The sequence below is a fragment of the Enhydra lutris genome, unplaced genomic scaffold, assembly GCF_002288905.1.
Source record: "Enhydra lutris kenyoni isolate GAN:26980312 unplaced genomic scaffold, ASM228890v2 scaffoldscaffold28, whole genome shotgun sequence".
In the NCBI taxonomy this organism is placed as follows: Eukaryota; Metazoa; Chordata; class Mammalia; order Carnivora; family Mustelidae; genus Enhydra; species Enhydra lutris.
The window spans coordinates 12,441,252-12,465,741 of NW_019154112.1; the positions used below are offsets into that span (position 1 = coordinate 12,441,252).

Sequence of the window (24,490 nt, forward strand, 5' to 3'; positions counted from 1 at the left end):
CAGGACACAGAGATTTAGAAGAGAAAAATTATTCCCATTAGGAATTACAGGTGTTTCTTTTTCAGAAAAAAATTGGATCCTCTGATTTTAATTTTTATTTAAAGACTTACTTATTTCTTAGAAAGAGAAAGCACACCTGTGGGGGAAGGGCAGAAGGAGAGAGAGAATCCTGAAGCAGACTCCCCATGAAGCAAAGAGCCTAACACAGGGGGCTGGATCCCATGACCCTGAGATCATGACCTGAGCGGAAACTGAGAGTAAGCTGCTTAACAGACTCAGCCACCCAGGCGCCCCTAGGATCCTGATTTTTTTTTTTTAATAATTTTTTTTTCCTTAAAGATTTTTTTTTTTTTATTTGACAGACAGATCACGAGTAGGCAGAGAGGCAGGCAGAGAGAGAGAGGAGGAGGAGGCAGGCTCCCTGCTGAGCAGAGAGCCCGATGCGGGTCTCGATCCCAGGACCCTGAGATCATGACCTGAGCTGAAGGCAGAGGCTTTAACCACTGAGCCACCCAGGCGCCCCTAGGATCCTGATTTTTAAAAATGGACCAACTAGGCAAAAAAGTAACTATGTGGTATATCGAGGATATTTTTTTCAACTTGTAGTTTTTAATAACATATTATGTATATTGAAACTTAAAATAATTAACCATTTTACATAATCCTTTCCAGTAACCATGTAAATTACTTGTGAATCATTAACTTCAAATTCTGTTTTTATCCATTGGCTGCTTTTTTTAATCCAAGGCTGGCAGTCTCAGCACAGAAAGGCACATTCTTATAGCTGCTCATGGTATTTCTGCCAGACTTCAGTGCTTTCCATGGAGGACTCCCTTGGCTTCTTCTCAGGTCACTCCTACTTCCCTAACATGTAGGCAGACCTATGCACAGGGTACGTCCACAGCCTACACATGACTCTCGCTGAGGCTGAACTGTCTCAACCAGGAACTGGCAAACTACATCCCACAGGCCAAATCTTTCCTATCCGCTATTTTTGTACGGTCTGCAAGCTAAAAATGGTTTTTCACATTTTTAGATGATTGGAAAAAATCAAAAGAATAATATTTCTGGGCATGTGAAAATTACATGAATTTCAAATTTCAGTGTCTACAAATGAAGTCTTATTGGAACACAGCCACACCCATTCATTCACTTAGAGTCTAGGGCCACCTTCATGCGATGATGGCAGAGTTCAGTAGCTGCACTGAAGACCGGATGGTCCACAAACCCTAAAATATCTACTGTTTGTCCCTTTGCAGAAAAAACTATGCCTACCTCTGTTCTAGAGATGTGATGGAGAAGTTACTTTAAAATAGTACAATTTTTCTTTAAAGAGAAACACATTCAGAAAATACATGCATTTCTGTACTTAATTCTGTTACCTATTGTATGTTCTTCCTACTTTTTCTTTCAAGGCTATGCTGAGTATTGTGGGGAAATTTAAGCTGATTACATCATTTTTCTTTCAGTTTTCAGAGTATGTTTTGCGGTCTTTTAGAGACAGATACTTTTTATAAATGTTCATCTTCTCTACCCAAGTAGTTCATGATTTTACTACTAATATAAAGGCAAAATAAAATGTGATATGGAAAGTCATTTTTGCATGAATACCTGAATAGTAAAAAGAAAAATGATATAGAAAATGTCTTAATGGGGCTCCTGGGTGGCTCAGTTGGTTGAGCATTAGACTCTTGGTTTTGGCTCAGGTCATGATCTCAAGGTCATGAGATCCAACCCCATGTTGGGCTCTGCTCTCAGTGCGGACTCTGCCTGAGATTCTCTTCTCCCTTGGCCCCTTCCCCTGCTGGTGCATGTGCTCTCTCTCTGTCCAATAAAATAAATAAATAAAATATTTTTAAAAAGAAGAAAATGCTTTAGGAAAAAAAGTCTCCCCTCTTCTTCGAATAGAGAAATTAAGAATAGAATTCCTCCAGAGGAAGGAGCATCAGATGATAATTAACTAAGTATTGAATAAGAAAGAGGAGAGAGAATGTTCTTTTGTACATGCAACATTACTGACTTCTTTCTCTTTACATACACATGTATGCATATGTGTTTATATGCATTATATAAGCATTATATATGCTATAAGGGGTTTTCATTCTTACTAGCAAAGAATTAAGGCAAGGACCTATTAGGAATTGGGCACCAATGCAGGCAGCAAAAAGCAACTGAAACCAACCATCCAAGAGCTTTCCAAGGTAGTGACTCATCTATTCCCAGAAAAGTAAAGCAAAGACCAGTTTTAAGGGGTGATAAGGGGAAAGAGATCACTACAAACTCACAAGTTCATTTTGGAAATTCATTCATCCAACAAATCTCTATTGAGCCCTGAGAATGTTCCAAGATCCATCTTACTACTGATGATTTAGCAAGTGAGCAAGAGACATGAAGTCTTGGCCTTGAAAGAGCTCATTGTCTAGTAGGGAATACACACGATTAATAAGGGAGCAGATCTCCAGATGAGGCTAGACTGTGAGAGTATGAAAGAAGAAAAGGACGAGATAGAATATGATTGGTTGGCGAAAGATGCCTCTTTGAAGAGGCGCTGTCTGGCTGTTGTTTGACAGGGAGGAGGACACTGCCTGTGCAAATCTAAAACCTGGAAAAGGCCTGTAATGTTCCAGAACTATCAGAATAGTAGCTTCTGGGCAGGAGGAATGACATGAATCTTTAAAGGCACAAGGTGAGGAAACTTAATATGCTCTAGAGAAATAGTAATATTTCTATTAGGGCAAAAAAGTTTAGACAGAAAAATAGTAAGACAAAAAGCTAAATATGATATTGTAGGCTAAGAGAGCTGAAGCACAATCAAATTTAGAATTTGAAGATATAAGTTAGATGCCTCCTAATTATAAGTAATAATTGATGATGTTGGCATGGATAAGTCCTCCTGAAGAGAGAATAGAAAGGGCAGATTAATTTATTCAACAAATGTTAATTGAACACCTATTACATGCCAGGCACAGTTATGGGCACTGAAAATACACCAGTGAACAAAAAAGTTAGTTTTTGCTCTCATGGGACTGGCGTGGTATCTCTGTGGGAGACAGACAAGGAACAAATACAACTAGATAGAATATAACGGATGTGATTAGGAAATAATGAGAGTGGTTGGGAAATTTTAGTAAGGAAGGAAAGCTTCTTTGGTTAGCTGGCATTTGTGCAATAATCTGTAAGAAGTGAGATGGTGAGCTGTGTAGATATTAAGGAGATGACAGGAAAAAAAAAAGGCTAAGAAATGTAGTTTGGGAAAGCCTCACTTTAAGGGGGTAAAGAGAAAGACACCAAAAATAAATGGAGAGAGAGAAGAAGAAGACTGCAATAGTGAACTAACTTAGGAACGGAGAGCTGCGTGTTAATAAGGAGAAAGTATCTTTAAGGGGAGTCAAAGGTTTTATAAGGATTATGAAGAAGACCCATTGATTTGGTTTGAAACCATACTCTAAGATTAGTTTCAGGCCATGCTCTCTTGCACAGGCTGGCAAACTTTTTCTACAAAAGGCCCAAAAGTAAAACTTTCAGCTTTGTGGGCTAAGCAATTACCCAGTTTTGCTGGTGTGATATGAAAGCAACCACAGACAACTCATAAATGAACGAACATGCAAGGAATTGTGGTGTTTAATCATATAATAAAAATGTCTTGTGTGACCAGTGTTGTGTGTTGTGTTTTTTTAATTCCACAAATGTTTATTGGGCAGAACTCTTGATTTCCCAACACTAAAGCACTTTCTTGCCCAGTGTCACCCACCTTAATAGAAGGTGCCACTGTCTATTCAAATGTTCACACCAAAAACCTGAAGGCCATCTTTACTTCTGGTTTTCCTTTGCCTCCTATGAGCCATCCATCAACACATCCTCTCAGTATTATTTCTAGAACGTGTCATAAATCCCCGTATTTCTATCTCCATTCCATTACCCTCTACCAGAATCTACAAACTGAGCTAACTCAAGAGTTGCCTAACTGGCTTTCTTGATTCCACTCTTTTTCTCTGAATTGCTTCTTCTCTCAGAAAATAGAGTTATCTTAAAAAAAAAAAAAAATCAGATCATGTTGTTCCCTTACTTGAAATAATTCAATAGCTTGCCAGTGCTCTTAGAATAAAATCCAAATCTTACACAATGGCCTACAAGGCTTTGCATGGCTTGGCTTCTGCCTCTCTCTGTGGTCACATTATACATAGTTACTTGTTTACTGACCCAGATCAAGTTGTACAGGTCTTTTCTTTTCCACCACAGGACTTTCCTTTCTGACTAAAACAGTATTTACTATTCTTATCCTTGAGTCTCTGCTAACTTGGATCTGTTTTAACTGCCCTATCTAAAGAAATCCACCTGGCCCCCCATCATTCCTCTCTATTATATCACCCTGTTTATTTTCTTTATGACCCTATTCACAGTTGAACATTGTCTAGCTTATGTACTCCATGTGTTTATCATATGTTTCCTATACTAGACCATAAACTTTCAAAGGAAAAGTATTTTCCATATTTACCACCATATGATAGGATCCTAACATACAGTAGGTCTAACACAACTCCCCCCATATTTCTTTTCTTTTCTTTTTTCTTTTAATGAATAAAGTTTACCAAAGACTCAAAAGAGGAAACTGGGGTTTAATGTGGTAACTTTGGGCCCTTGAAACTAAAAGACTTAGTTTTCCAACTATTTCATGATCTTTGGCAAGTTATTTAATTGCTCGTTATGTGTGTGTGTGTGTGTGTGTGTGTGTGTGTGTGTGTGTGTATACATATAAAAATCCATAGTCTTTTATGAGGATTATGCTGAAGTTCATTCCCTACACATAGTTAGACACAATCTATGTCAATTCCCTTTTATCTTTTATGTCAACCATTCTCTGCATTGTGTAAAAGATGGTGGAAAATTAAAAAAGAAAAAGTCCTTACATAGAAAAAGATTACAATCAAGTAAGACATCTGTTTCAGACAAATATCTTAAGTATGAGCAGAATGGATCATAAGAATGTTTCTTCTGAACTCCAAACCTATCTACTGAACTGTTCAAATGAATGTCTTTAGGAATCTTAAATGTAGCATATCTGAAGCTTAATTCTTGATTTCTACTTGCCCTTCATCTAAATATGGTTTCCGTATATAGTCTTCCTCATATCTATCAAGTGTACTTCCATCCAACCTTCCCCCAAGACAGTAAACAGGAAGTTAACCTTGACATGTCCATATCCTCATCCCCAGAATCTCATTCATCACTGCGCTTGCTATTTCTCTTCCAAAACACACCTTAAAGTTGGTTTTTTTAATCTCTGTTTTGACTGCTACACAATCTTCCATCAAATCTTTAAATAAAAACTCACTATATTTATTGCTTCCATTCTTGTGCCTTTCCTACACACTTTCCACACTACAGTGAGAGGATTTTTGAAGCAGAGTTGAATCATGTTACTCCCCAGTGAGTTCCTGTTACACTTGTATAAGATACAAAATTCTTCTGGGGGTCTCCATGACCTGATTTCCTCTCAATGTTAGCTCATGACTTTTTCCATTTACAACTGCTGTCCAGTCATACATGTTCTTTCATTTCATATCAACCCCTCCGTTGGTTAATTATTATTCAAGTCTTAGCTTGAATTCTTTTCAGGTCTTAACTTGAATGCCAAGAAGAACTTTCTAGCACCGAGCAACCACTGACCCCATACCTAAGCGAGAAATCTTGGTTAGTCTCTCTTATGTCATTTACCACAATTTAAATATGTCTATGAATTTATTTATTCATCTACATGCATTTTGGTTTTAAAAGTTGTTTTTTCTTCTATTTTCCCTTATACAATAACACAAATTATATATTCATTCATTCATCTAATAAGTTTCATATTTAAAAACTTAATATCTTCCCCCACCGGAATGTAACCTCCATAAGGACAAAGACCAGGCATATTGGGCTCATCTTTTTGTGTCCAGAAGATGATTGGTACTTGGCAGTCACTTAATAACTATTGATTTAGTATAATGAAAGAAAAAATGAAGAGCAAAAGACTAATTTTAACTGGGAAAAGGGGACTGGACAAGGTTAAGCACATGACTCTAAGAAATGTAAATAAGAACAAAGAGGTGATTTCAAGCTGTTCATAGATATTCAGCCACTTCCGGGGCACCTCGGTAGCTCAGTCAGTTGACTGTCCGACTCTTGGTTTCAGTTCAGGTCATGATCTCAGGGTCATGAGACTGAGCCCCCTGTGGGGCTCTGTGGTCAGAAGGGAATCTTCTTGAGATTCTCTCCTTCTCCCTCTGTCCCTCCGCCAACTTGTGCGTGCTCACAAGTGCACTCTCTCTCTTTCTCAAGTAAATAAATAATCCCCCCTCAAAAAAAGAGAGAGACAGAGAGAGAAATTTAGCCACTTCATCTTACCAAAAAGAAACCATTGACCTTACGCCTTTTTCAAAATAGGGAGAACAGAAGTTAGACATGTGTGCCGAACCTAACGTAATTTTTTGAAGAAAAAGCAGAACAAATAGCAGTAACAAGAGGCCATCTACTGAGCAGTGAGATACCAGCGCTAGTGTGTTACCTCACTTGGCTCCACAACACTCCAAACCAAATACAATTAATCCCACTTTGCAGACTAGTTTTGGATCCTTATGTTGCAAAAACACTCTAGTCCTCATGGAACTATAGTAATGATTCATGAGTTCACAGTCAGAATATAAACAAACTAAAGAATGACTGGTGGAAAAAGGTACATGAGCTCTGTATCTGTGAACCTCACTCCTTTCTCATCAAGGCCAGAAAATGTTTTTGATCTTTGGATATTCAAACCAAACAAACAAACAAACAAAAAACAAAAATTCCCAAGCAAACTTCCTCTCCACACACATGCATACACAAACACATAAAAACACACACTCTGCGATTAAATCGAATACTCTATTTCATTAGAATTTATATGTAATTTAAAAAGGCATACCAATAAATTACAGTTTTCTTTCACCTGTATTGTCTAAATTATATTAATATATTTACTTTTCTGTTAAGAAATTAATATTTAAAATGTAAATATTCCATATTTCTAAAAATTAATTCTAAATTATTCTAATTCTAAATCATATTTCTAAAAATTTATTCTAAAAGTCTTTTATTTATTTTAAAAAATTAATTCTAAAAATAATATTTTTAAAATACTACTTTAAAAATATTATTTTTAGAATTAATTTTTTAAAATAAATAAAAGACTTTTAGAATAAATTTTAAAGATGGTAGAGGTTACCCTCTTTAGTAAGAATATTATTATATTTTAGGAAAAATTGTTTAAAAAAGGAAAGAGGGAAAGTTAAAGATAATTGGGTAATGAGTTTGGGTGAAGTAAAAGGAGACTAGTTAGAAAAAAGGGAAACAGGAATTAATGTTCCTAAATAACAAGACAGATTCTTCGAAAAGAGGAAGGTTCATATTCCAAAATGTAATAAAGTAGCCCAAATGGGTATTGAAGATCATTATTAAAACATTTTTAGTGGCAAAGAAAATGTTTCAGTGTCTTAGTCTCAATTATATCCCTCTATATTCCTACTGCATTTTAGAGCCTTATTTCAGAATATAGATGGGTATATAACCTATTATCCAATATAAATCATTCCCTTATGAACCATTTAGTTCCTACAACTACAACATTCTATTTTGTAGTTATCAGCTAAGACTTGAATAAAATATTTTCCAGTATATAAAGTTATATAGGCTTTAAAGCTTATTATTGGATATTTAATTCAGCTTAACTTTTCTTAAAAAGCATCTTCACATTTTGACATAACTTAAAAATAAGACAAAACAAAACAAAAACACTATTTTCCCCCTAAACCCAGAGTATAAATTTTATTTTTTATTTTTTTATTTTTTTAAAGATTTTATTTATTTATTTGACAGAGAGAGACACAGCGAGAGAGAGAGCACAAGCGGGGGGAGTGGGAGCTGGAGAAACAGGTTTCTTAATGAGCAGGGAGCCCGATGTGGGGCTCAATCCCAGGACCCCAGGATCACAACCTGAGCCCAGGGCAGATGTTTAATGACTGAGCCACCCAGGAGACTCCAGAGTATAAATTTTCATAGTATCGGAAACAACTGCATTTCATGGTATCGGAAATGCACTAATAAATATTTTAGAACATACACACACAACCATACTCACTCACACCCACTCTCTCATATTCATATGTCACAAACTAAAACAGAAGATTGGATTAAAGAAAATACATTAAACTAGCCACATAAGAGTAATTATATTCCTAACGTTAAAACTATTCTTATGAAAAATGTAAGTAGGTAGCATAAAACAGAAAAATATTTTTGACTGTTTAGAAGACATTATTTAAAGACAAAAGAGGCTAATTCACTTATGAATTCTGAGGTTACAGTTATGCTATAGAATTATTTGATGCATCTATAGGGATAATTGATAAAGCTGGGTAGACTACAGGGGATGTATTACATGTTAAGGAGAGGAAATTATGAAATTAAATCAGAAAAGATCCTCTGTGTTAATCATTCAGAGAATGAGGATCTGACTAATGACTAATAAAAACAAAAAAAGAGAAGAGTAGCTCCCCACAATAGAAAAATGTAAACACCATTGGAATGTTTGGGGGCCTACAGAGTCATTATGCTACAAATGACAACTGGTAACAAACTCATTTTAAAATAGACAAAGCACAAATAGTTTTCTAGACTTAATTATATTATCTGTCTAGGAGTCTGAAATCCTGGTCTGCTTTGTAAAATAAACAGTAAGCATACCATTGCAATTAGAAAAAAACAAACAGAAACTCAGGGTATTAAATTTAGGTAAGAACTTTAGCAGTTCCCTGGAGGAAGGGACTGTGGCTACCTGTGACTGAGTTGCATGACCGCACATCCAATCAGGAGCAGAGCCCATATTTGACCCTATATTTATCCACTACCAATTACCAAGAGCCTAGTACATGCCAGGTGCTAAATAGATATTATATTTAATCTTTATAATAACATTTTAGGGAAGATATTATTATCTATAATTTAGAAAGGAGCTAACTGAGGGATTTAGAAATGAAATAACTTGCAGAAGGTCAACTTGTTGTGGTATAATCAAGTTTTGCAGCCAAATCTAGCTCCAAAGTCAGCGTGTTTTCCTAGATACTAAATGGCATCCCTGTTAGCACTGACATAAAGAGCACCAGTCTTTAATCTGAGTCATATTTTTCAGTTGTCAAATTCAGATGAGAACTTATTTATTTGGGATTTAGCAAAAGAAACAATGGAGAAGAGGAATAATTTAGCATAGAATTCTTGGAATAACCAAATAAAATAAGACTTTTGAAAAGCTGAAGCCATAAAAATAGAAAAAAAATTAAAATCAGAGTCTCTTTTCTCTTCACTGGTTATTGTTACAGAGGCTGACCACTATAGCCATAGAGAAAAGCAATTATTGCCATAGAGACAGAATGGAATTGTTTTCGTATTCATACAAACTCACAGCAACTTCCTTCTAATTCACTGAAAAGAAGGCTTGCAGAATGCTAATTTTAGTAATTTCAAAAGCTTATATAAACCAATAGAGATCAGAGGTATTGTAACAGTCAAATTTTGTTTTCGGTTGGCTTTAGATTTTGTTTCTATTCTGGTCTGTAAGTGTCTACCAGATCCTGTAGGAATTAACCTCTAACAGGAGAATGTAGGCACACTGGGAAGAGCTATCATTCCAACATGCTTTAGATACAATGTTTTTAGGGACCTAGGGAGTCACTAGCTCTTAATGCTAATCCCATCTCTAAAAGTCTTCCCCTAGTTGGAGTCCTCTTCCCCTTCTCCTTTTTTTTTTTTTAAGATTTTATTTTATTTATTTGACAGAGAGAGAGAGAGAGAGATCACAAGTAGGCAGAGAGGCAGGCAGATAGAAGGGGGAAGCAGGCTCCCTGCTGAGCAGAGAGCCCCATGTGGGGCTCTATCCCAGGACCCTGAGATCATGACCTGAGCCAAAGGCAGAGGCTTAACCCACTGAGCCACCCAGGTGCCCCACCCTTCTGGATCTCTTGAACAGAGGGAAAGCACTGTCCCTTTATGCAAAATTCCTCTCCAGAACTTCCACAGGGCACAGAAGCCATGAGGAAATTCTTTGCAAAAACTCATGTTCTTTCGCTCTGGGTCCTGGGTGGCTCAGTCACTTAAGTGTAAGTTAAGTGTAGGTTAAGTGTTCCACTCTTGATTTTGGCCCAGGTCCTGACCTCAGAACTGTGAGACTGAGCCCTCCGCAGTGTCGACTTTGCTTAGGATTCTCTCTCCCTCTCCTTCCTGCCTTCTCTCGCTCTCTCAAAATAAATAAATAAAATCTTAAAAAAAAAAAAAATCTATGTTCTTTATAGAGAGTAATTAAGAAAACTCAAGCCCAAAATGGTTTTTGAATTATGTGTCAGTGTGTGAGAATCCATGAATTCTGTCTATATTCTTACCTGAAGTTTTGAAATTGTGTTTTTCCATTCAGGACAACTTTCACAAGCTGTGTTCAAGATGTACCACTAAAGCATGTATCTTCACCATCTGTGTTACATGCATTTCATTCTTTAGGCTGTGAACTCTTTCTCACAGGTATTGATAGCGAGGGGAGGAGTCAATGTCTCTTTTGCTTTTCCTACTCATGTCCCAGTTTTGCTGAGAAATACTATGTGTTCAATGGTGTACATTCCCAACTGAAATTTGTGTGACCTCATTAGTTTTCCTCAGACCATGAGCATTTTCCCAGCAAATATAAAATCCAAAAGAAATAATGGGTTTTAGAGACCAAGATTTGGACTTTATCTAGACATTCTCCACTAAACAGTTAGCTGAAAGAATGAAGACTGAATGAGTAACAAGTTCACAAAATTTTCACTGGCTAGGAAATGTTATAAAAGGTTTATTAAAGGTAATCAGGTATTCTTTTAAAAATGTGTAATTGGCCAGAAAACAATTTTGAGATTCCTAATAAAGCAGATATATATGAAAAATATCACTACAAAAGAAAATAAAGGTCAGAAGTCATTTTACCTTGACCTAAAAATACAGACTACATGAGTAAGATTTCCCCAGAGTCATAATAAAACCACAGTGAAGTTCTTTATATAACAGAAGTAGGTTAGAGTGTGGTTGGCTGAACAAGATAATGAAACAAATCTTTAACTTTCAATTACTAAGATGCAAAGGGATAAAGATGCATTGATTCTGAATGGGAAGCATTGATGTAGGACAAATTGTGTGGGTGCCCTTAACACCGTGGCAGCAAGGTTGTTAGGAGTAAATAAGATCATGAATATTTGTGAAAGTGTTAATTTGGGAAATGCTGTATAATTAATATAAGGGATACCTTACCAAATATTTTTTTTTGAAAGCCTAAGTGACAAAAGAAAAAGCAAAGACATTTTCCTATACATTGTACTCAAATGGTACCTCTGAAAAGAGTTCCTTGGAATAATAGCCCCTTTGTGACACTAGGAAATTTTTACTAGAATATACACTCAAATATTGTATCTGTAAAGAAGTAGGAAAAAAGTCCTTCTAAAGTAGCAAAATGTAGACTCTACTCTCTCGTAACTGTATTTAAGATAGGATAAGAAGCAAAAGCTTTTAAAAATCTGGAGACCAAATGAGAAATTTGTAGGAGAGAAATAGTTAGAATGAGAGCTAGGAATTGGCATAATACAGGAATAGTGGAGGAAAAGTTTAGGGCATCTGGGTTATTTGAAATGAGAAATAATGGCTATTAACAATGTGTTCTAGTTTGAGTTTTTTAGGGACAAGAATCATTATTTAATGACTACATGAATAATTGTGTCCTTGAATAGACTGTATAAAACAGATTAGATAAGCTTAAAAATATTATGTAACTATTTTCACTCCAGTTACCTTCTAGAAGAACACGGGCCTACTGATTATTTGAAACACCATAATATGATCTATATTTTCTGCTTAAGGTCCAGGTTGTAATCATGATACTAGCACTACTACAAATAACACTTTTTAAGCTAGAGACATAAAGGTGTTTTTGCAGAGACATTTCCAACTTAGATACTTTAATGTATTTTCTTTTAATTAAAGACACATTTTTATTAAAAAAAAAAAAACACCACAAAATGGTTTAGAACTGACCAATTATGGCTGGACTTGGTTGACCCCTAAATATTTTTCCATTCTTGAGCTTCCATGACTTTATAAATAGAAGACACACTAAAATGATGGAGAAAGTAGAATTTATTTCACTTGTTAACCAGCAGCTCAATCTGAGTTATAACTTTAAGAAGTCATTTTAAGGAACAATTTCATTCTAGCTTCTTTCCAGGGATTCAGATGGTAGAATGATGATGCCTTTATACTGTGAAGGCTGATGCCTTCACAGTATAAAATTTCTTATACTGCAGGAGCAAGGATGTCTGCTGGACTCAGAAACAAGAATATATAAAACATAAACAGCATGGTGACTATAGTTAACATTACTGTATTATATATTTAAAAGTTGCTAAGAGGGGCACCTGGGTGGTACAGTCATTAAGCGGCTGCCTTCGGCTCAAGTCATGATCCCAGGATCTTGGGATTAAGCTCCATGTTGGGCTCTTTGCTCAGTGGGGAGTCTGCTTCTCTCCCTCTGCTCCTCCCTCTCGCTCTCTCTCTTTCTTTCTCTCTCTTTCAAATAAATAGATAAATCCTTAAAAAGATAAAAGTTGCTAAGAGAGATCTTTTAAAACATAATTAATTAATTAATTTATTTATTTATGAGAGAACAAGATTGCAAGTCGGGGAGAGGAATGGGCGAAACAGAGGAAGAGAGAGAATCTCAAGCAGGCTCCACATTCAGCACAGAACCTGGCTCCATCCCATGAACCTGAGATCATGAACTGAGCTGAATTCAAGAGTCAGACTCTCAACCAACTGAGCCACCCAGGCGCACCATAATGGAGAAGACTTTAAAAGTTCTCATTGTAAGAAAAAAAAAATTGTAACTAAGTGTAGTGATGAATGTTAACTCAACTTATCATGTTATCATTTCCCAACATATACAAATACCAAATCATTATGTTGTACACCTAAAATTAATACAATTTATATGTCGACTACATCTTAATAAAAATTTTTAAAAGAATAAGAAAAGAAAAAATAAATAAACTAAGACAAGCTTGCTTTGGATTCTAAGCTTTAGAGACATTTAAATGTTTGCCAAAATAAGTTTTTGACTTTATAGGATACAGATTTAGACATAAATCTGTCTTATTTTTGTAGTTGAGTTCTTGGAAGTGTACTGGAGACATTTTCTTGAGCTCTCTCTTTTTTTCACATTCTGTTTCTAACCATTAGTAAGCTCTGTAAGATCAAGCTTTAAAATGTCTCCAGGATCTGACGTCTTCTCACTCTTTCCACTGGCATATGGTCTAAACCAATGAGCTGTCTCATTTGGATACAATAATACAATGCAGTAAATACCCAACCTGGGTTGGTTGGCTATCTCTGTATAGCCAGTTCTACCACACTACGGCCTGTTTTCACCCCACACTCAGAATGGTTCTTTTAGGACATAAATAAGATTAGGTCATGTTTCTGCCCACATTTTTCAATGGTTTTGCATCTCATTCAGACCTACAGCCATATGCCTTCCACAGGCTGGCTCCCCTCTCCCTTTCTGGTTTCATTTCTCCCCCAGAACCAACTTCAGCCTCTTCACCACCCGCTCCTTTAGTGCTTCTACAATATCAGGCAATGGATGCCTCAAGACCTTTTACTTATTGTTTCTCCTGCTTGAAATGTTCTGTCCCCACATATAACTGTGCCTCATGCTATCAAGGCACTCAGGTCTATATTGAAATATCACTACTTCTTTTTTTAAATTTTATTTATTTATTTGACAGACAGAGATCACAAGTAGGCAGAGAGACAGGCAGAGAGAGGGGGAAAGCAGGCTTCCTGCTGAGCAGAGAGCCCGATGTGGGGCTCGATCCCAGGACACTGGGATCATGACCTGAGCCAAAGGCAGAGGCTTTAACCCACTGAGCCACCCAGGTGCCCCGAAATATCACTACTTTGATTAGAGGTCTTCCATGACTATCTAGTCTAAAATGACTCTTTTTATTTTCATTCTCTATCCCCTTACCATGGTGGATTGCTTTATTTCTTTTCATATCACTTATAACCACTGGACATGTTAGATGGTACTTGTTTGACATCTGTCTCTGCTATAAAACATAAGTTCCAGGGAACCTGTGTGGCTCAGTGGGTTAAAGCCTCTGGCTTCAGCTCGCGTCATGGTCTCAGGGTCCTGGGATCGAGCCCCGCATCGGGCTCTCTGCTCAGCAGGGAGCCTGCTTCCCACACCCCCCCACCCTGACTGCCTCTTTGCCTACTTTTGATCTCTGTCTGTCAAATAAATAAATAAAAATGTTTAAAAAAAAAAACAAAACAAAAGTTCCATGAGAGCAAGAATGTTGTCTAATTTGTTCCCTGAGAAATTCTCAGAACGTAGAACAGAACATGGCACATTTTTATTGAATAAATGTCTAAGGCCTCTTAAAGCCATAGACCATTGTCAATCTATTATAATGATACTTGGAAGCACCTAAAATAGAGTTCTCAGTTGGATGGAAGAGGGCACCTGAGTCATATGTCTTGCTTACCACTAGAGGGTTTGGATACAGCCTTTGTCAGTAATCTCCCCAGCACTTCCACCCCCTTCCAGTGTTCTGGAATAAGAAGATCATAGGAAATATTATGAGATAATATTTATTAAATGAGAAGCAATCAAAGAATTCATAGTGCATTCCATTCCAAATCATAGTTTAAAACTATGTTTGAACTATTTATCTTCTCAAGGGAGTACCACTAAAAAAAAAAAAAAAAAAAAAAAAAAGAATTTAAAAAAAACAAAAACAGGTATTTTTAGTTTTCCTCTGTGATCTACATAAAGACACCGCAGTTGTTTCACGTGTCTAGCAAGAAAGAGCAGTAGAGAGCCAGAAAGAGGAGGTAGAATCTGACACTTTCAGACTCAAGTCTAGCAGACTCAACCAACGTCAGGTGCTACAGATAAGCAAAAAAAAGACAGTAATTGTGTATTACTCAGGCTTGGCGTCATCTGACTACAAGTATTTGATTTTTAAGGAAAGTTAAACAAGTGACAGAGACATATGAACCACAAAACAAAGCAGTGCCCAAAAGGAAAATAAGCCTAGAAAAGAGAAGCCACTTTATTTTATAATTATATCATCAGATTGAAGGTTGGTTTCTCAATTGAAGAACAGGATATTGTATGACAGAAATGATTACATTTATTAGTGAGTCGAAGAAATAATATAGATGTGATGTTGAGACAGCATTGTGGAGAGAAAAGAGATGTCAGAATTGTATTATGCCATTCTTCAGATTGAATTTGGATTCAATTTCAGAAAATATCAAGTATGAATGTTCATTCTAAAGAGCCCAGCATTTTGTATTTCTAAACCAAGAATAGATGGTGATATTTAGCTTGGCAAAGAAAAATGTCTTAACTGTAATGTTTTCAAGACACTAGCTTTATTGGATTACTGGGGAAGAACTGAAACTATACTTTCCAGAATCATATCTCTTAAGGTTTATACACAGGGACAACTTTTTTTTTCTTTTTAATTTTATTTATTTATTTGACAGAGATCACAAGTAGGCAGAGAGGCAGGCAGAGATCGAGGGGGAAGCAGGATCCCCACTGAGCAGAGAGCCTGATGTGGGGCTCGATCCCATGACCCTGGGATCATGACCTGAGCTGAAGGCAGAGGCTTTAACCCACAGAGCCACCCAGATGCCCAACAGAGGGACAACTTTTGAAATTCCTTTACAGCTTATAATTACAACATTCTGTATTTTGAGATAGTATTAGTCTAAAAAATATTCCCTTTTTATCTGATACTGTCAACTTAGAATATTTCCTAAAGAACAGTTGTGACACAGTAGTTAGTGGGTGTATCAACATTCATCTATGCCAACTAAATCCTTGGAGATAATTGTATCAAAATGACAAGGGGGTAATCCGTGGAAAGCAGATAAAGAGTTCAGAAATTTAGATCCTGTTCCTCGTGTCTGAACTTTTCCCAGAGAACTTTTAAGTTATATTATCAGCAATCACCAAGGATTTCACATAAGTCTTAATAACTCTGATCTTCATTAGCAATAGATATTAGCTACAGTATTCATTTTGAAATATTCTTTCTCTCCCAGTAATTACATGTCATTGATTTTATTCTGCCCTGTTTTGGGATTCTTTATCCCTACTACCTCTGACTATTCTTACTCTGACACCTGCTATATCTTTATGGGTTTTTTTTTGCCCCCCAACATTAATTTTAATTCTATAACTTATATAAACCTTCATCTAGAATAACATCTTTTATTTGAACACAAAATATATTTCTTTTTTTTTTTTAAGATTTTATTTATTTATTTGTCAGAGAGAGAGAGGGAGAGAGAGCGAGCACAGGCAGCCAGAATGGCAGACAGAGGTAGAGGGAGAAGCAGGCTCCCTGACGAGCAAGGAGCCCGATGTGGGATTCGATCCCAGGACCCTGGGATCATGACCTGAGCCGAAGGCAGCTGCTTAACCAACTGAGCCACCCAGGCGTCCCACAAAATATATTTCTTAATCTGGTTTATTATTGTACCTGGAGATCTCTCCATAGCCATATATAACAGAAAATTTAATTGATATTTAATTGACACAAAGCATTATATTATTTTGAGGTACATAACATAATAATTTGGTATTTATATATTGTGAAATGACCATGGCAATAAATCTAGTTAACCTCTATCACCACATGTATTTATAAGTTCTTTGTTTTTAATAAGGGCAACATTTTACACCATTTCTTTCTTATTACTGTTCTGATAGTTGAAAAAAAATCTTTGATGGCTTCAACTATCATTTATATGCAGTTGATTATCACATATATATGATAAATTTGACTTCCCTACTAAAGCCCAAGACCACATTTCATTCTTTCACTTGAGTGTTACACTTACATCTAAACATTAATATGTGAAAGACCCTCTCAGATGTTTGTTGAATAAATATAATCACATTTTTTTCCGACACCTTAAGTTATGAAATATTATCATTTCTGCCTCAGACCTCAAATTCATAACTATGATTTGGTTTCTATTCCTACTACCACTAACTCAAGTCTTCCTAATTCCCTCATGGATTGTAAAAGGCCTTCCAGTTTCCACATTTAAAGTCTTTCTCAAAAAGAAAATTCTATTTCTGCTCTAACATAATCTATTACCAAGCACAGCTCTCATCAGGTCAAGCTTTGGTAGCTCCCTATTGCCTTCAGAATTCAGAACCATCTTACACCATGTCTCACCATGCTTCTCCAATTTTATTTCATTTTTCTTTACTTCTGTACATATGTATTTTTATCAAAATAAACCACTTATCTGCTAAGCACAATCTCAACTTTGAAACTCTATACTGTTTCTGTTAAAAGACTGTTCTGGAATGTAACCATCTCCTTCCCATTCATTCTCATGTTGAACTGTCAACAATCCAGTCATCCTTCAAAATCTACACTAAATGCTTTCTTCTTCGATAAGTTCTCTAGATCCTTAATACAGAACAATATCTCTTGTAAGGAATCTCTACATTTGTTTTATATGACACATACCAAAGTGTATTTTATTTATTAATGTAATTCTTTTATGTCCTAAATGAGGCTGCAATCCCCTTGTAAGCCAGAAGATGAATCATTTATTCTAATGACTAATTAAAGGTTTTGATTATAGTAAGAGATAATTTTCTTTTGATTTTAATTGAACAGAGTCAGTGGGCTAGCAATATGTAACACATTACTATCTTCCTTGAACTCAGTTTGATGAATACAATTCAAGTTCTAAGCCCAAAACAATTAACTTCTAAAGAACAATCTATTCTTACCAATGAATAAAGTAAATATAAAGGCTACTTGAAGTTATTGTGCAAAATTGATGGCTAAAAGCCATCAATAAAAATAAAAATAATGATAATAAAAATTATCAAACACTTTGCTAAAGGGTTAGACAAATTTTTAGAATAATGGAAATCCATTAGAGCCATATGGCTCTAATCATGGAAGATCTCACACATTCTAGTCTGCCTTGGAACACAAAATGCTGGGCCAGAAATAATGTACCTTTTTTCGCTTTCAGTGCTTCACCTTCTTTGCTTTATGTTATTGCCTCCAAAAATCTTATCATTTTTGAATCATAAGTCTAATTGCTATTCTTTGATTCTAGTTTATACTGTAATAAATATAAAAATCGTAAAAGAATGAGCAGTTTCAAGAAAGAGATAGTGGTTAGCAAAACACAGGGAACATGAAGGCTAAAATATGGGAGGAGTTTCCAGAAAGCTTTTCCGAGAGGAGTTTCAGAGATGTGATGTGGGAAACACAGGGCTGCAAGGGACTGCAGATAAAATGCTTACAGAGAAAGAACAGAAAGTAAGTTTAAACAACTCTTCAAAGAATGTTTTTGTTGAAGAAAAACAACTTTAACTTATATTAAATGATATTAAGATATAGTCCCCCTGACCTAATTGATAACAATAATATTTAAAAAAAAAAACAAATTCATATCTTTTACTAAAACAAAAACCACTTACTTATGCAGCATATTTATAACATTTAGAATACAATTTTGCAATAAACTGAGACATATTACAAATTGGAATCTCTCTGTACCGTATCAATTCTTCATGTTCATTCATCTATTCAGCAACTATATAAGCTATTTATGTGCTTAGTCTTTAGTAAGTGCTCATTAATTTTCATTTATTATAATTATCATATCTCTATTTTGAATGTCATATTCATACATGAATATGAAAAATAAATATTCTGTTTTAAGCCCAATTATTTTATGAATGCCCAATATATTTTACAATTTTTAGCTTGTTTAATATCTTTGTTCATAGAATAATTTTTCAAGCTTTGTATGAACTTTCTTAAAAGCATAAGTCTTTTGAGAAACTCATCAAAGCTTCGGACCTGCCCCCTCCAAAAATGAACATGAATGCATTTATACCAAAATGTTCATAGGTTTTTAGCATAAAATAGCATTTCATTTATTAGAAGCTGATGCAGGTAGGGACACTTTTCAGAAAAAAATAAACTTTAAAACCTCATTTCAACTAATTCTGAAGAAAATCTTTCTAAGATATGTCATTCATTTTCTTGCCATATTAATTAGATTATAGACACTTTTATCTTGATGAATAGAGTCCATGATTTTAGACATTAAGTGTCATTCTAAGTCTTAGAACTGGTTGTTCCTACAGCAGGGGCTCCATAATCTGCTACATTCTTTCAGTATAGCTTTGTCCTTATTGTTTCAGCATTTCAGTATTATATTTGTTATACATGTGTTTCTAACAACACTATCTCTGCTTCCAACTCATTCTATCTAAATCAGGAACCAGAAAACAGATATGCTGAAGCAATATTTAAAGTTGAAATAAAGCAGACTATCAGCAAGGTTCTGAGACCTTCTTACTACACTCTATGGTCTTTATGATATTTATTTTTGGCTATTCAACTCTGTCTTTCTTCAGGAGCTTACCTATATCCCAGAAAAGTAAGGTGGCAATACATCTAGGCCTTATGGAAAAAAAATAATCTCTTTAAGAGACATGATGATCTCTTGTGGTTCTTTAAATAGTCTTAATCCAACACACCCTGTAGAAAATGACCATAAAGAATAAGCATCCTTTCTTTGTTACCTAGTATCTATTTATTATTCATCAGCTGTGTGTACATGTGTATTTAAATGTGTGCACAAATCAGCATGTGTGTGTGTGAGTGTGTATTCAGGATAATAAGCTTAATGTTGGGTAATTAAAATTTGTACTTAGGATGTAAGACAAATAAGTGACAACTCTCACATTGCATAATTTGCTACTATAAATTATCCTCTGTGTGTGTCCTTGTCCAAAAACTTCAGAAATATCAGACAAAACTATATAAGGATGTTTTACATATGCTAGCCCCAAATTGAATAACATGAAGAATATGAATAGTTAGTAATTATTATTTGTATTATCCAATTTGATACTAGTGTATTGTGATGGTTAATTATATGTATCAACTTGACTGGGCTAACGAATGTGCAGATAACTGGTAAAACGTTATTTCAGGGTGTGTCTATAAGGATGTTACTGGAGATCAATATTGAATCACAGACCAAGGAAAGATCACCAACAATGATGCGGGTGGGCATCACCTGAGAGCTGAAAAGAACAAAATGGCAGAGGGTGGATTTGCTCTCTCCTTGAGCTGGGGTATCTATCTCCTGCCTACAGACATTGGTGCTCCTGGTTCTAGGGTCCTTCAGGTTTGGAATGGAACTACATTATCAGCTTTCCTGGCTTCCGGTTTGCAGACAACGGATGACGGGTCTTCTCAGCCCCCATAATTGCATGAGCCAATATCCCCCAAATAAATCTCTTCCTATATATCGACTTATGTCTTACTGGTTCTGTTTCTCTGGAGAACCTAACTAATATATGGATATACTTTGGAAAAGTCCCATGTTATTGAGAATAACCTTCGTCCAGTCATGAAATGAAAAGTCAGTCTCTGGGTAAGTACTGGAAGGAAATCAACAATAAATAAGACCTCTTTGTATAATAGCATTGTATAATAATATTTGGGATATTTATTCACAGAATATAACCTTTTTAAAAAACATAATTAGTTATACTTAAGTGATCAGAAGACCAAATCACACTGTCCTTACGCAAGACCGAAGACAGTATAGGACAATATTGGCTTTATCTGCAGTACTAAAATGCTTTGAGTTACTATATTTAATACACGTCTTAAAGTTTAGCAATGATAAAGGAAGTAGGCAAACCTAGAAAATAGAATCTTCATGCAAAAAATACACAAAGTTTTCAAATACATAATTTTGGCAAGTCAAAAGGAAGGTAAAGAGTAATAAATGTTCATAATTTACAGAATTTATGTAGTAAATTATACTAGACTGTAGAGGATTTCATATACTGTTATTCAAACAGTGTGCTTAAGTCCAAATTGAAGTTTACTAGAATCTGAGATTGGCATTCCTTTTTTTACAGCTTTTTTGCCAAACTGAATAAAGGCCATGTATCAATTTGATACTTTCTTTTAAAGATTTTTTCATTATTTATTTATTTGAGAGAGAGAGAGAGAAAGCACACACAAAGGAAGGGAGAGGGGCAGAGGGAGATGGAGAAGAGCCTTGAGCAGACTCTGCACTGAACATGGAGCCAGATGTGGGGTTCAATCTCATGATCCCAAGATCACAACCTGAACAGAAGCCAGGATTTGGATGCTCAACCGACCGCACCACCCTGGTGCCCCTCCCCAATCTGATACTTTTAACTGGCAATGACTTTTAGAATTAGATGTTAACATTTACAAAAAAGAATTAAAGAAGCAATACCTCTGTGTGTTTCCCGCTTAATTTTTCTTGGAAATTTGTGAATGGACTCATCTGGCCCAGCAGCCTTCGTGGGTCCTCCTCACCACAGAAGTCATAAAGCGCTTTAGAGAGTGGTTCCAGCTTCAATGACCAGCATCCCCAGAATCTCTCTAGGTTTTTCCTTCCCTGTACTAGATAACTCATAGCCCAACATACTATCCCTTTTCCTACAGAGTTGATCTTTCCTCTCTTTGCCTAACCACTTTTGGAATGCACATTTAACTTGGATTTTCTCTGATTTCTGAATTTAGTCTTCAACAAAGATACTATTTTTGGTTCCCTTTCCTTCTCATCCCTCAATGTTTAGAGTAAGGGACAGTTTACTCCATTCCTGAACCAGCACAAGCTGCTAAACACCCACTCAGAGGGAAAGTCTGGGCCCTCAAACTGACTCAGAAAGTGGATAAAAACATAAATCTAACTGAAAGGTCTCATGCTGCATGATGATGGTATATTGGCATGGAGATGTCCCCATTTAAGGACTGTATTGCGTAGGCCCTCCTCAACTGAAAAATATTACCAGCAATTAGTTATTATCCTTTACTATTTGAGGTCATCCTGATGGAAGATATCTTATGATCTCATGAGTCCCTATAGGACTAAAATACCTTCAGAAGAAACCAAGTGTGAAGTGAATGATTAAAAGCTATAATATATATGTATGTATATATATATACATATATATATATGTATATATATATAATATATGTTTATGTGTTCTGTACTAGTTGAACTCCCCCAGTTAATCACTCCAAAAAGTTAGGTATCTTCCTGATCCAGAAATTAAAGCTTAAACATGTCATGAATAAGAATCTGAGGCAAGCTATGTGTATTTAAAAACATTATCTATAGTTCAGTGGTCTTTAGGTGAAGACTACTAAAGCAGTGAAAAATGACAGAAAATCTGAATCACAGAAACATTATGAGAGGAAACTTCTAAAGAAATGAAAAAACTGTAAACCTATATCAGCTCAGTGCATCTAATATTTGAAAGACTATTTCTGTACTCTCACCGTGTTTTTTACTACAAGGAGTAAAAATCTGCCATTTGGTTAACATTACTGCTGTTGGCTCAGTGTAATTGTGGTGTTGTGTGTGTAGGTTTTGCTCCTCTGTGTAATTCCTCTCCATTAGAGACAATTATTAATTATTGATTATTACTGATGCACTCTGGCAATACAGAATTCACTACAGAGGGGTGGGAGAGAGTCATTGTGCCTGGGAGTCGCTCAGGAAAACTAACGCAGCAGCAAGAGCACCATGACCTTGGAAGGTCTCCCAAAACATGCTACAGCCTGTGCTGATTCAGCACATCCCTGGGATACCTACAAAAAAAGTAACTTGGCATCCTCATGAACAATGTATGGAAGATTATGAAGACTCATTAAAAAAAAAACAAAACACTCAAGAATATATATTATATATTTTTAACATTAAGTCAGACACCAATGAACATTTGTTTGGCAAATGGAAAAAGTAGTACATATGCCCCTTTACATGTACATGTGCAAATACAGACAAGATAAGCACTCTAGGAATCCATACAAATGTGTGTGTCTCTGTGTGTGTGCGCGGGTGTGTGTATAATGTATATGTGGTTGGGCCTATCTAAAAATCAGACAGTAAGTATCCACAATACATTACTTACATACACCTGAAGATATGAGCAATGGATATGACACTTAGAAATATATGGCACAGATACCTGCAATTTTTTTTAATTTCAGTAAGATTTGGGGAAAAAAAATCCTATTTCTTACCTACATTTCCAGTCATTAAGTATGAATTCTGAAAGGCCATCATCCCCATTCCAACAATGTGTATAAAATCTTCAATCACCTGCATTAACTCTATTGAGCCAGGATAAATCTACAAAAAGAAGCAAAGAGTGGAAGGAATAAAAAGTCTACACAATAGAATATATAACTGGAATAACAAAAACTACATAACGAGGTCACAAATGAACTCTGATTTATTTGAAGGAATTTCTGCAACTGGCAACAGTTGTATTTTTGAATCACTAGTTGAGAATGATACCAGGTGTCACATGGCAAGAACTTTGAAGGTGATATGATGTAGTGATTAATCCTCCATAAACCTAAGAAAACTGAAAATATCTAATAGATTGTATCCTTAGAAATTGCCCATCTTTACTTTCGACGGGATCCTTTCCCCACTTAAATATAGCATAGAACAAACACTGACATTTGGGGGCTTTTCACATTTTTTACTTAGCATCTATATGATGGCCACTGAAAGAAAAAAGCAATTATTATTGCCATCACGAGAATATTGACAAACTAGTAAGGTCGCTGCAAACTAACGTTTGTACCTTGGGAGAAACATTTACATCTACAACTGTAATAGCTATTGAATGAATAACAATGTTGGCAATAATTTCAGGATCATGACAATTACTGTAGTGTGGGTGCTTCACAGGTACGTGCACATAGCAAACCCAACACCACGCCGCCTTACACGCTGCCAACGGAGGAGGCTTTGCTCAAAGACACCCTGATTCTGGCCCAGGGTGTGAGAAGTGAAGGTCATTTAGAAGGTCATATGAATGTTACTCTGTATCATCCATAATGCTTATACAGGCAGCCTGTATTAGAGAATGACATTAGAGCAGAAAGTCTTTTGAAGTTAGAGTCATTTCTTTTAGCCATTCAGCACGACTGCCCCTTGGAGCCATGAAAAAATGAAGTGGATTAGAATTCTGGTTGCTTTGTCTTTACAAAGGCTGGTACAGGAGGGGAAAAGATAGTCTGATTAGCAGAGAAGTATACAGTCAGAGGTGGAAGGGGACTTGAGTAAAAGGGAGCCATGCTGGGCAGGGCGAACTGCAGGTGGAGTGTGTAATGTTTACAGGAGGTTGTGGCTGCACCCCACTAAAATTCAGACACTGAGAATGCATCATACAGGTACATATATTTGAAGACATGAACAGTGGCTATTACACTTAGAAATGTGTAGCATGGATACTTGTACTTTTTTTTTTTTAATTTGGGGA

General features: G+C 35.9%; 1 protein-coding gene across 1 annotated transcript in view; it reads right to left on the minus strand.

The window, feature by feature from the left end:
• Nucleotides 1-24,490, minus strand: part of LOC111152280 (adhesion G protein-coupled receptor B3) — a 724,443-nt gene that overhangs the window by 321,832 nt on the left and 378,121 nt on the right. The window contains exon 13 of the mRNA XM_022510749.1: nt 23,238-23,346. Coding sequence (XP_022366457.1) covers nt 23,238-23,346 — 109 coding nt within the window. The remainder of the gene's footprint in view (nt 1-23,237; nt 23,347-24,490) is intronic.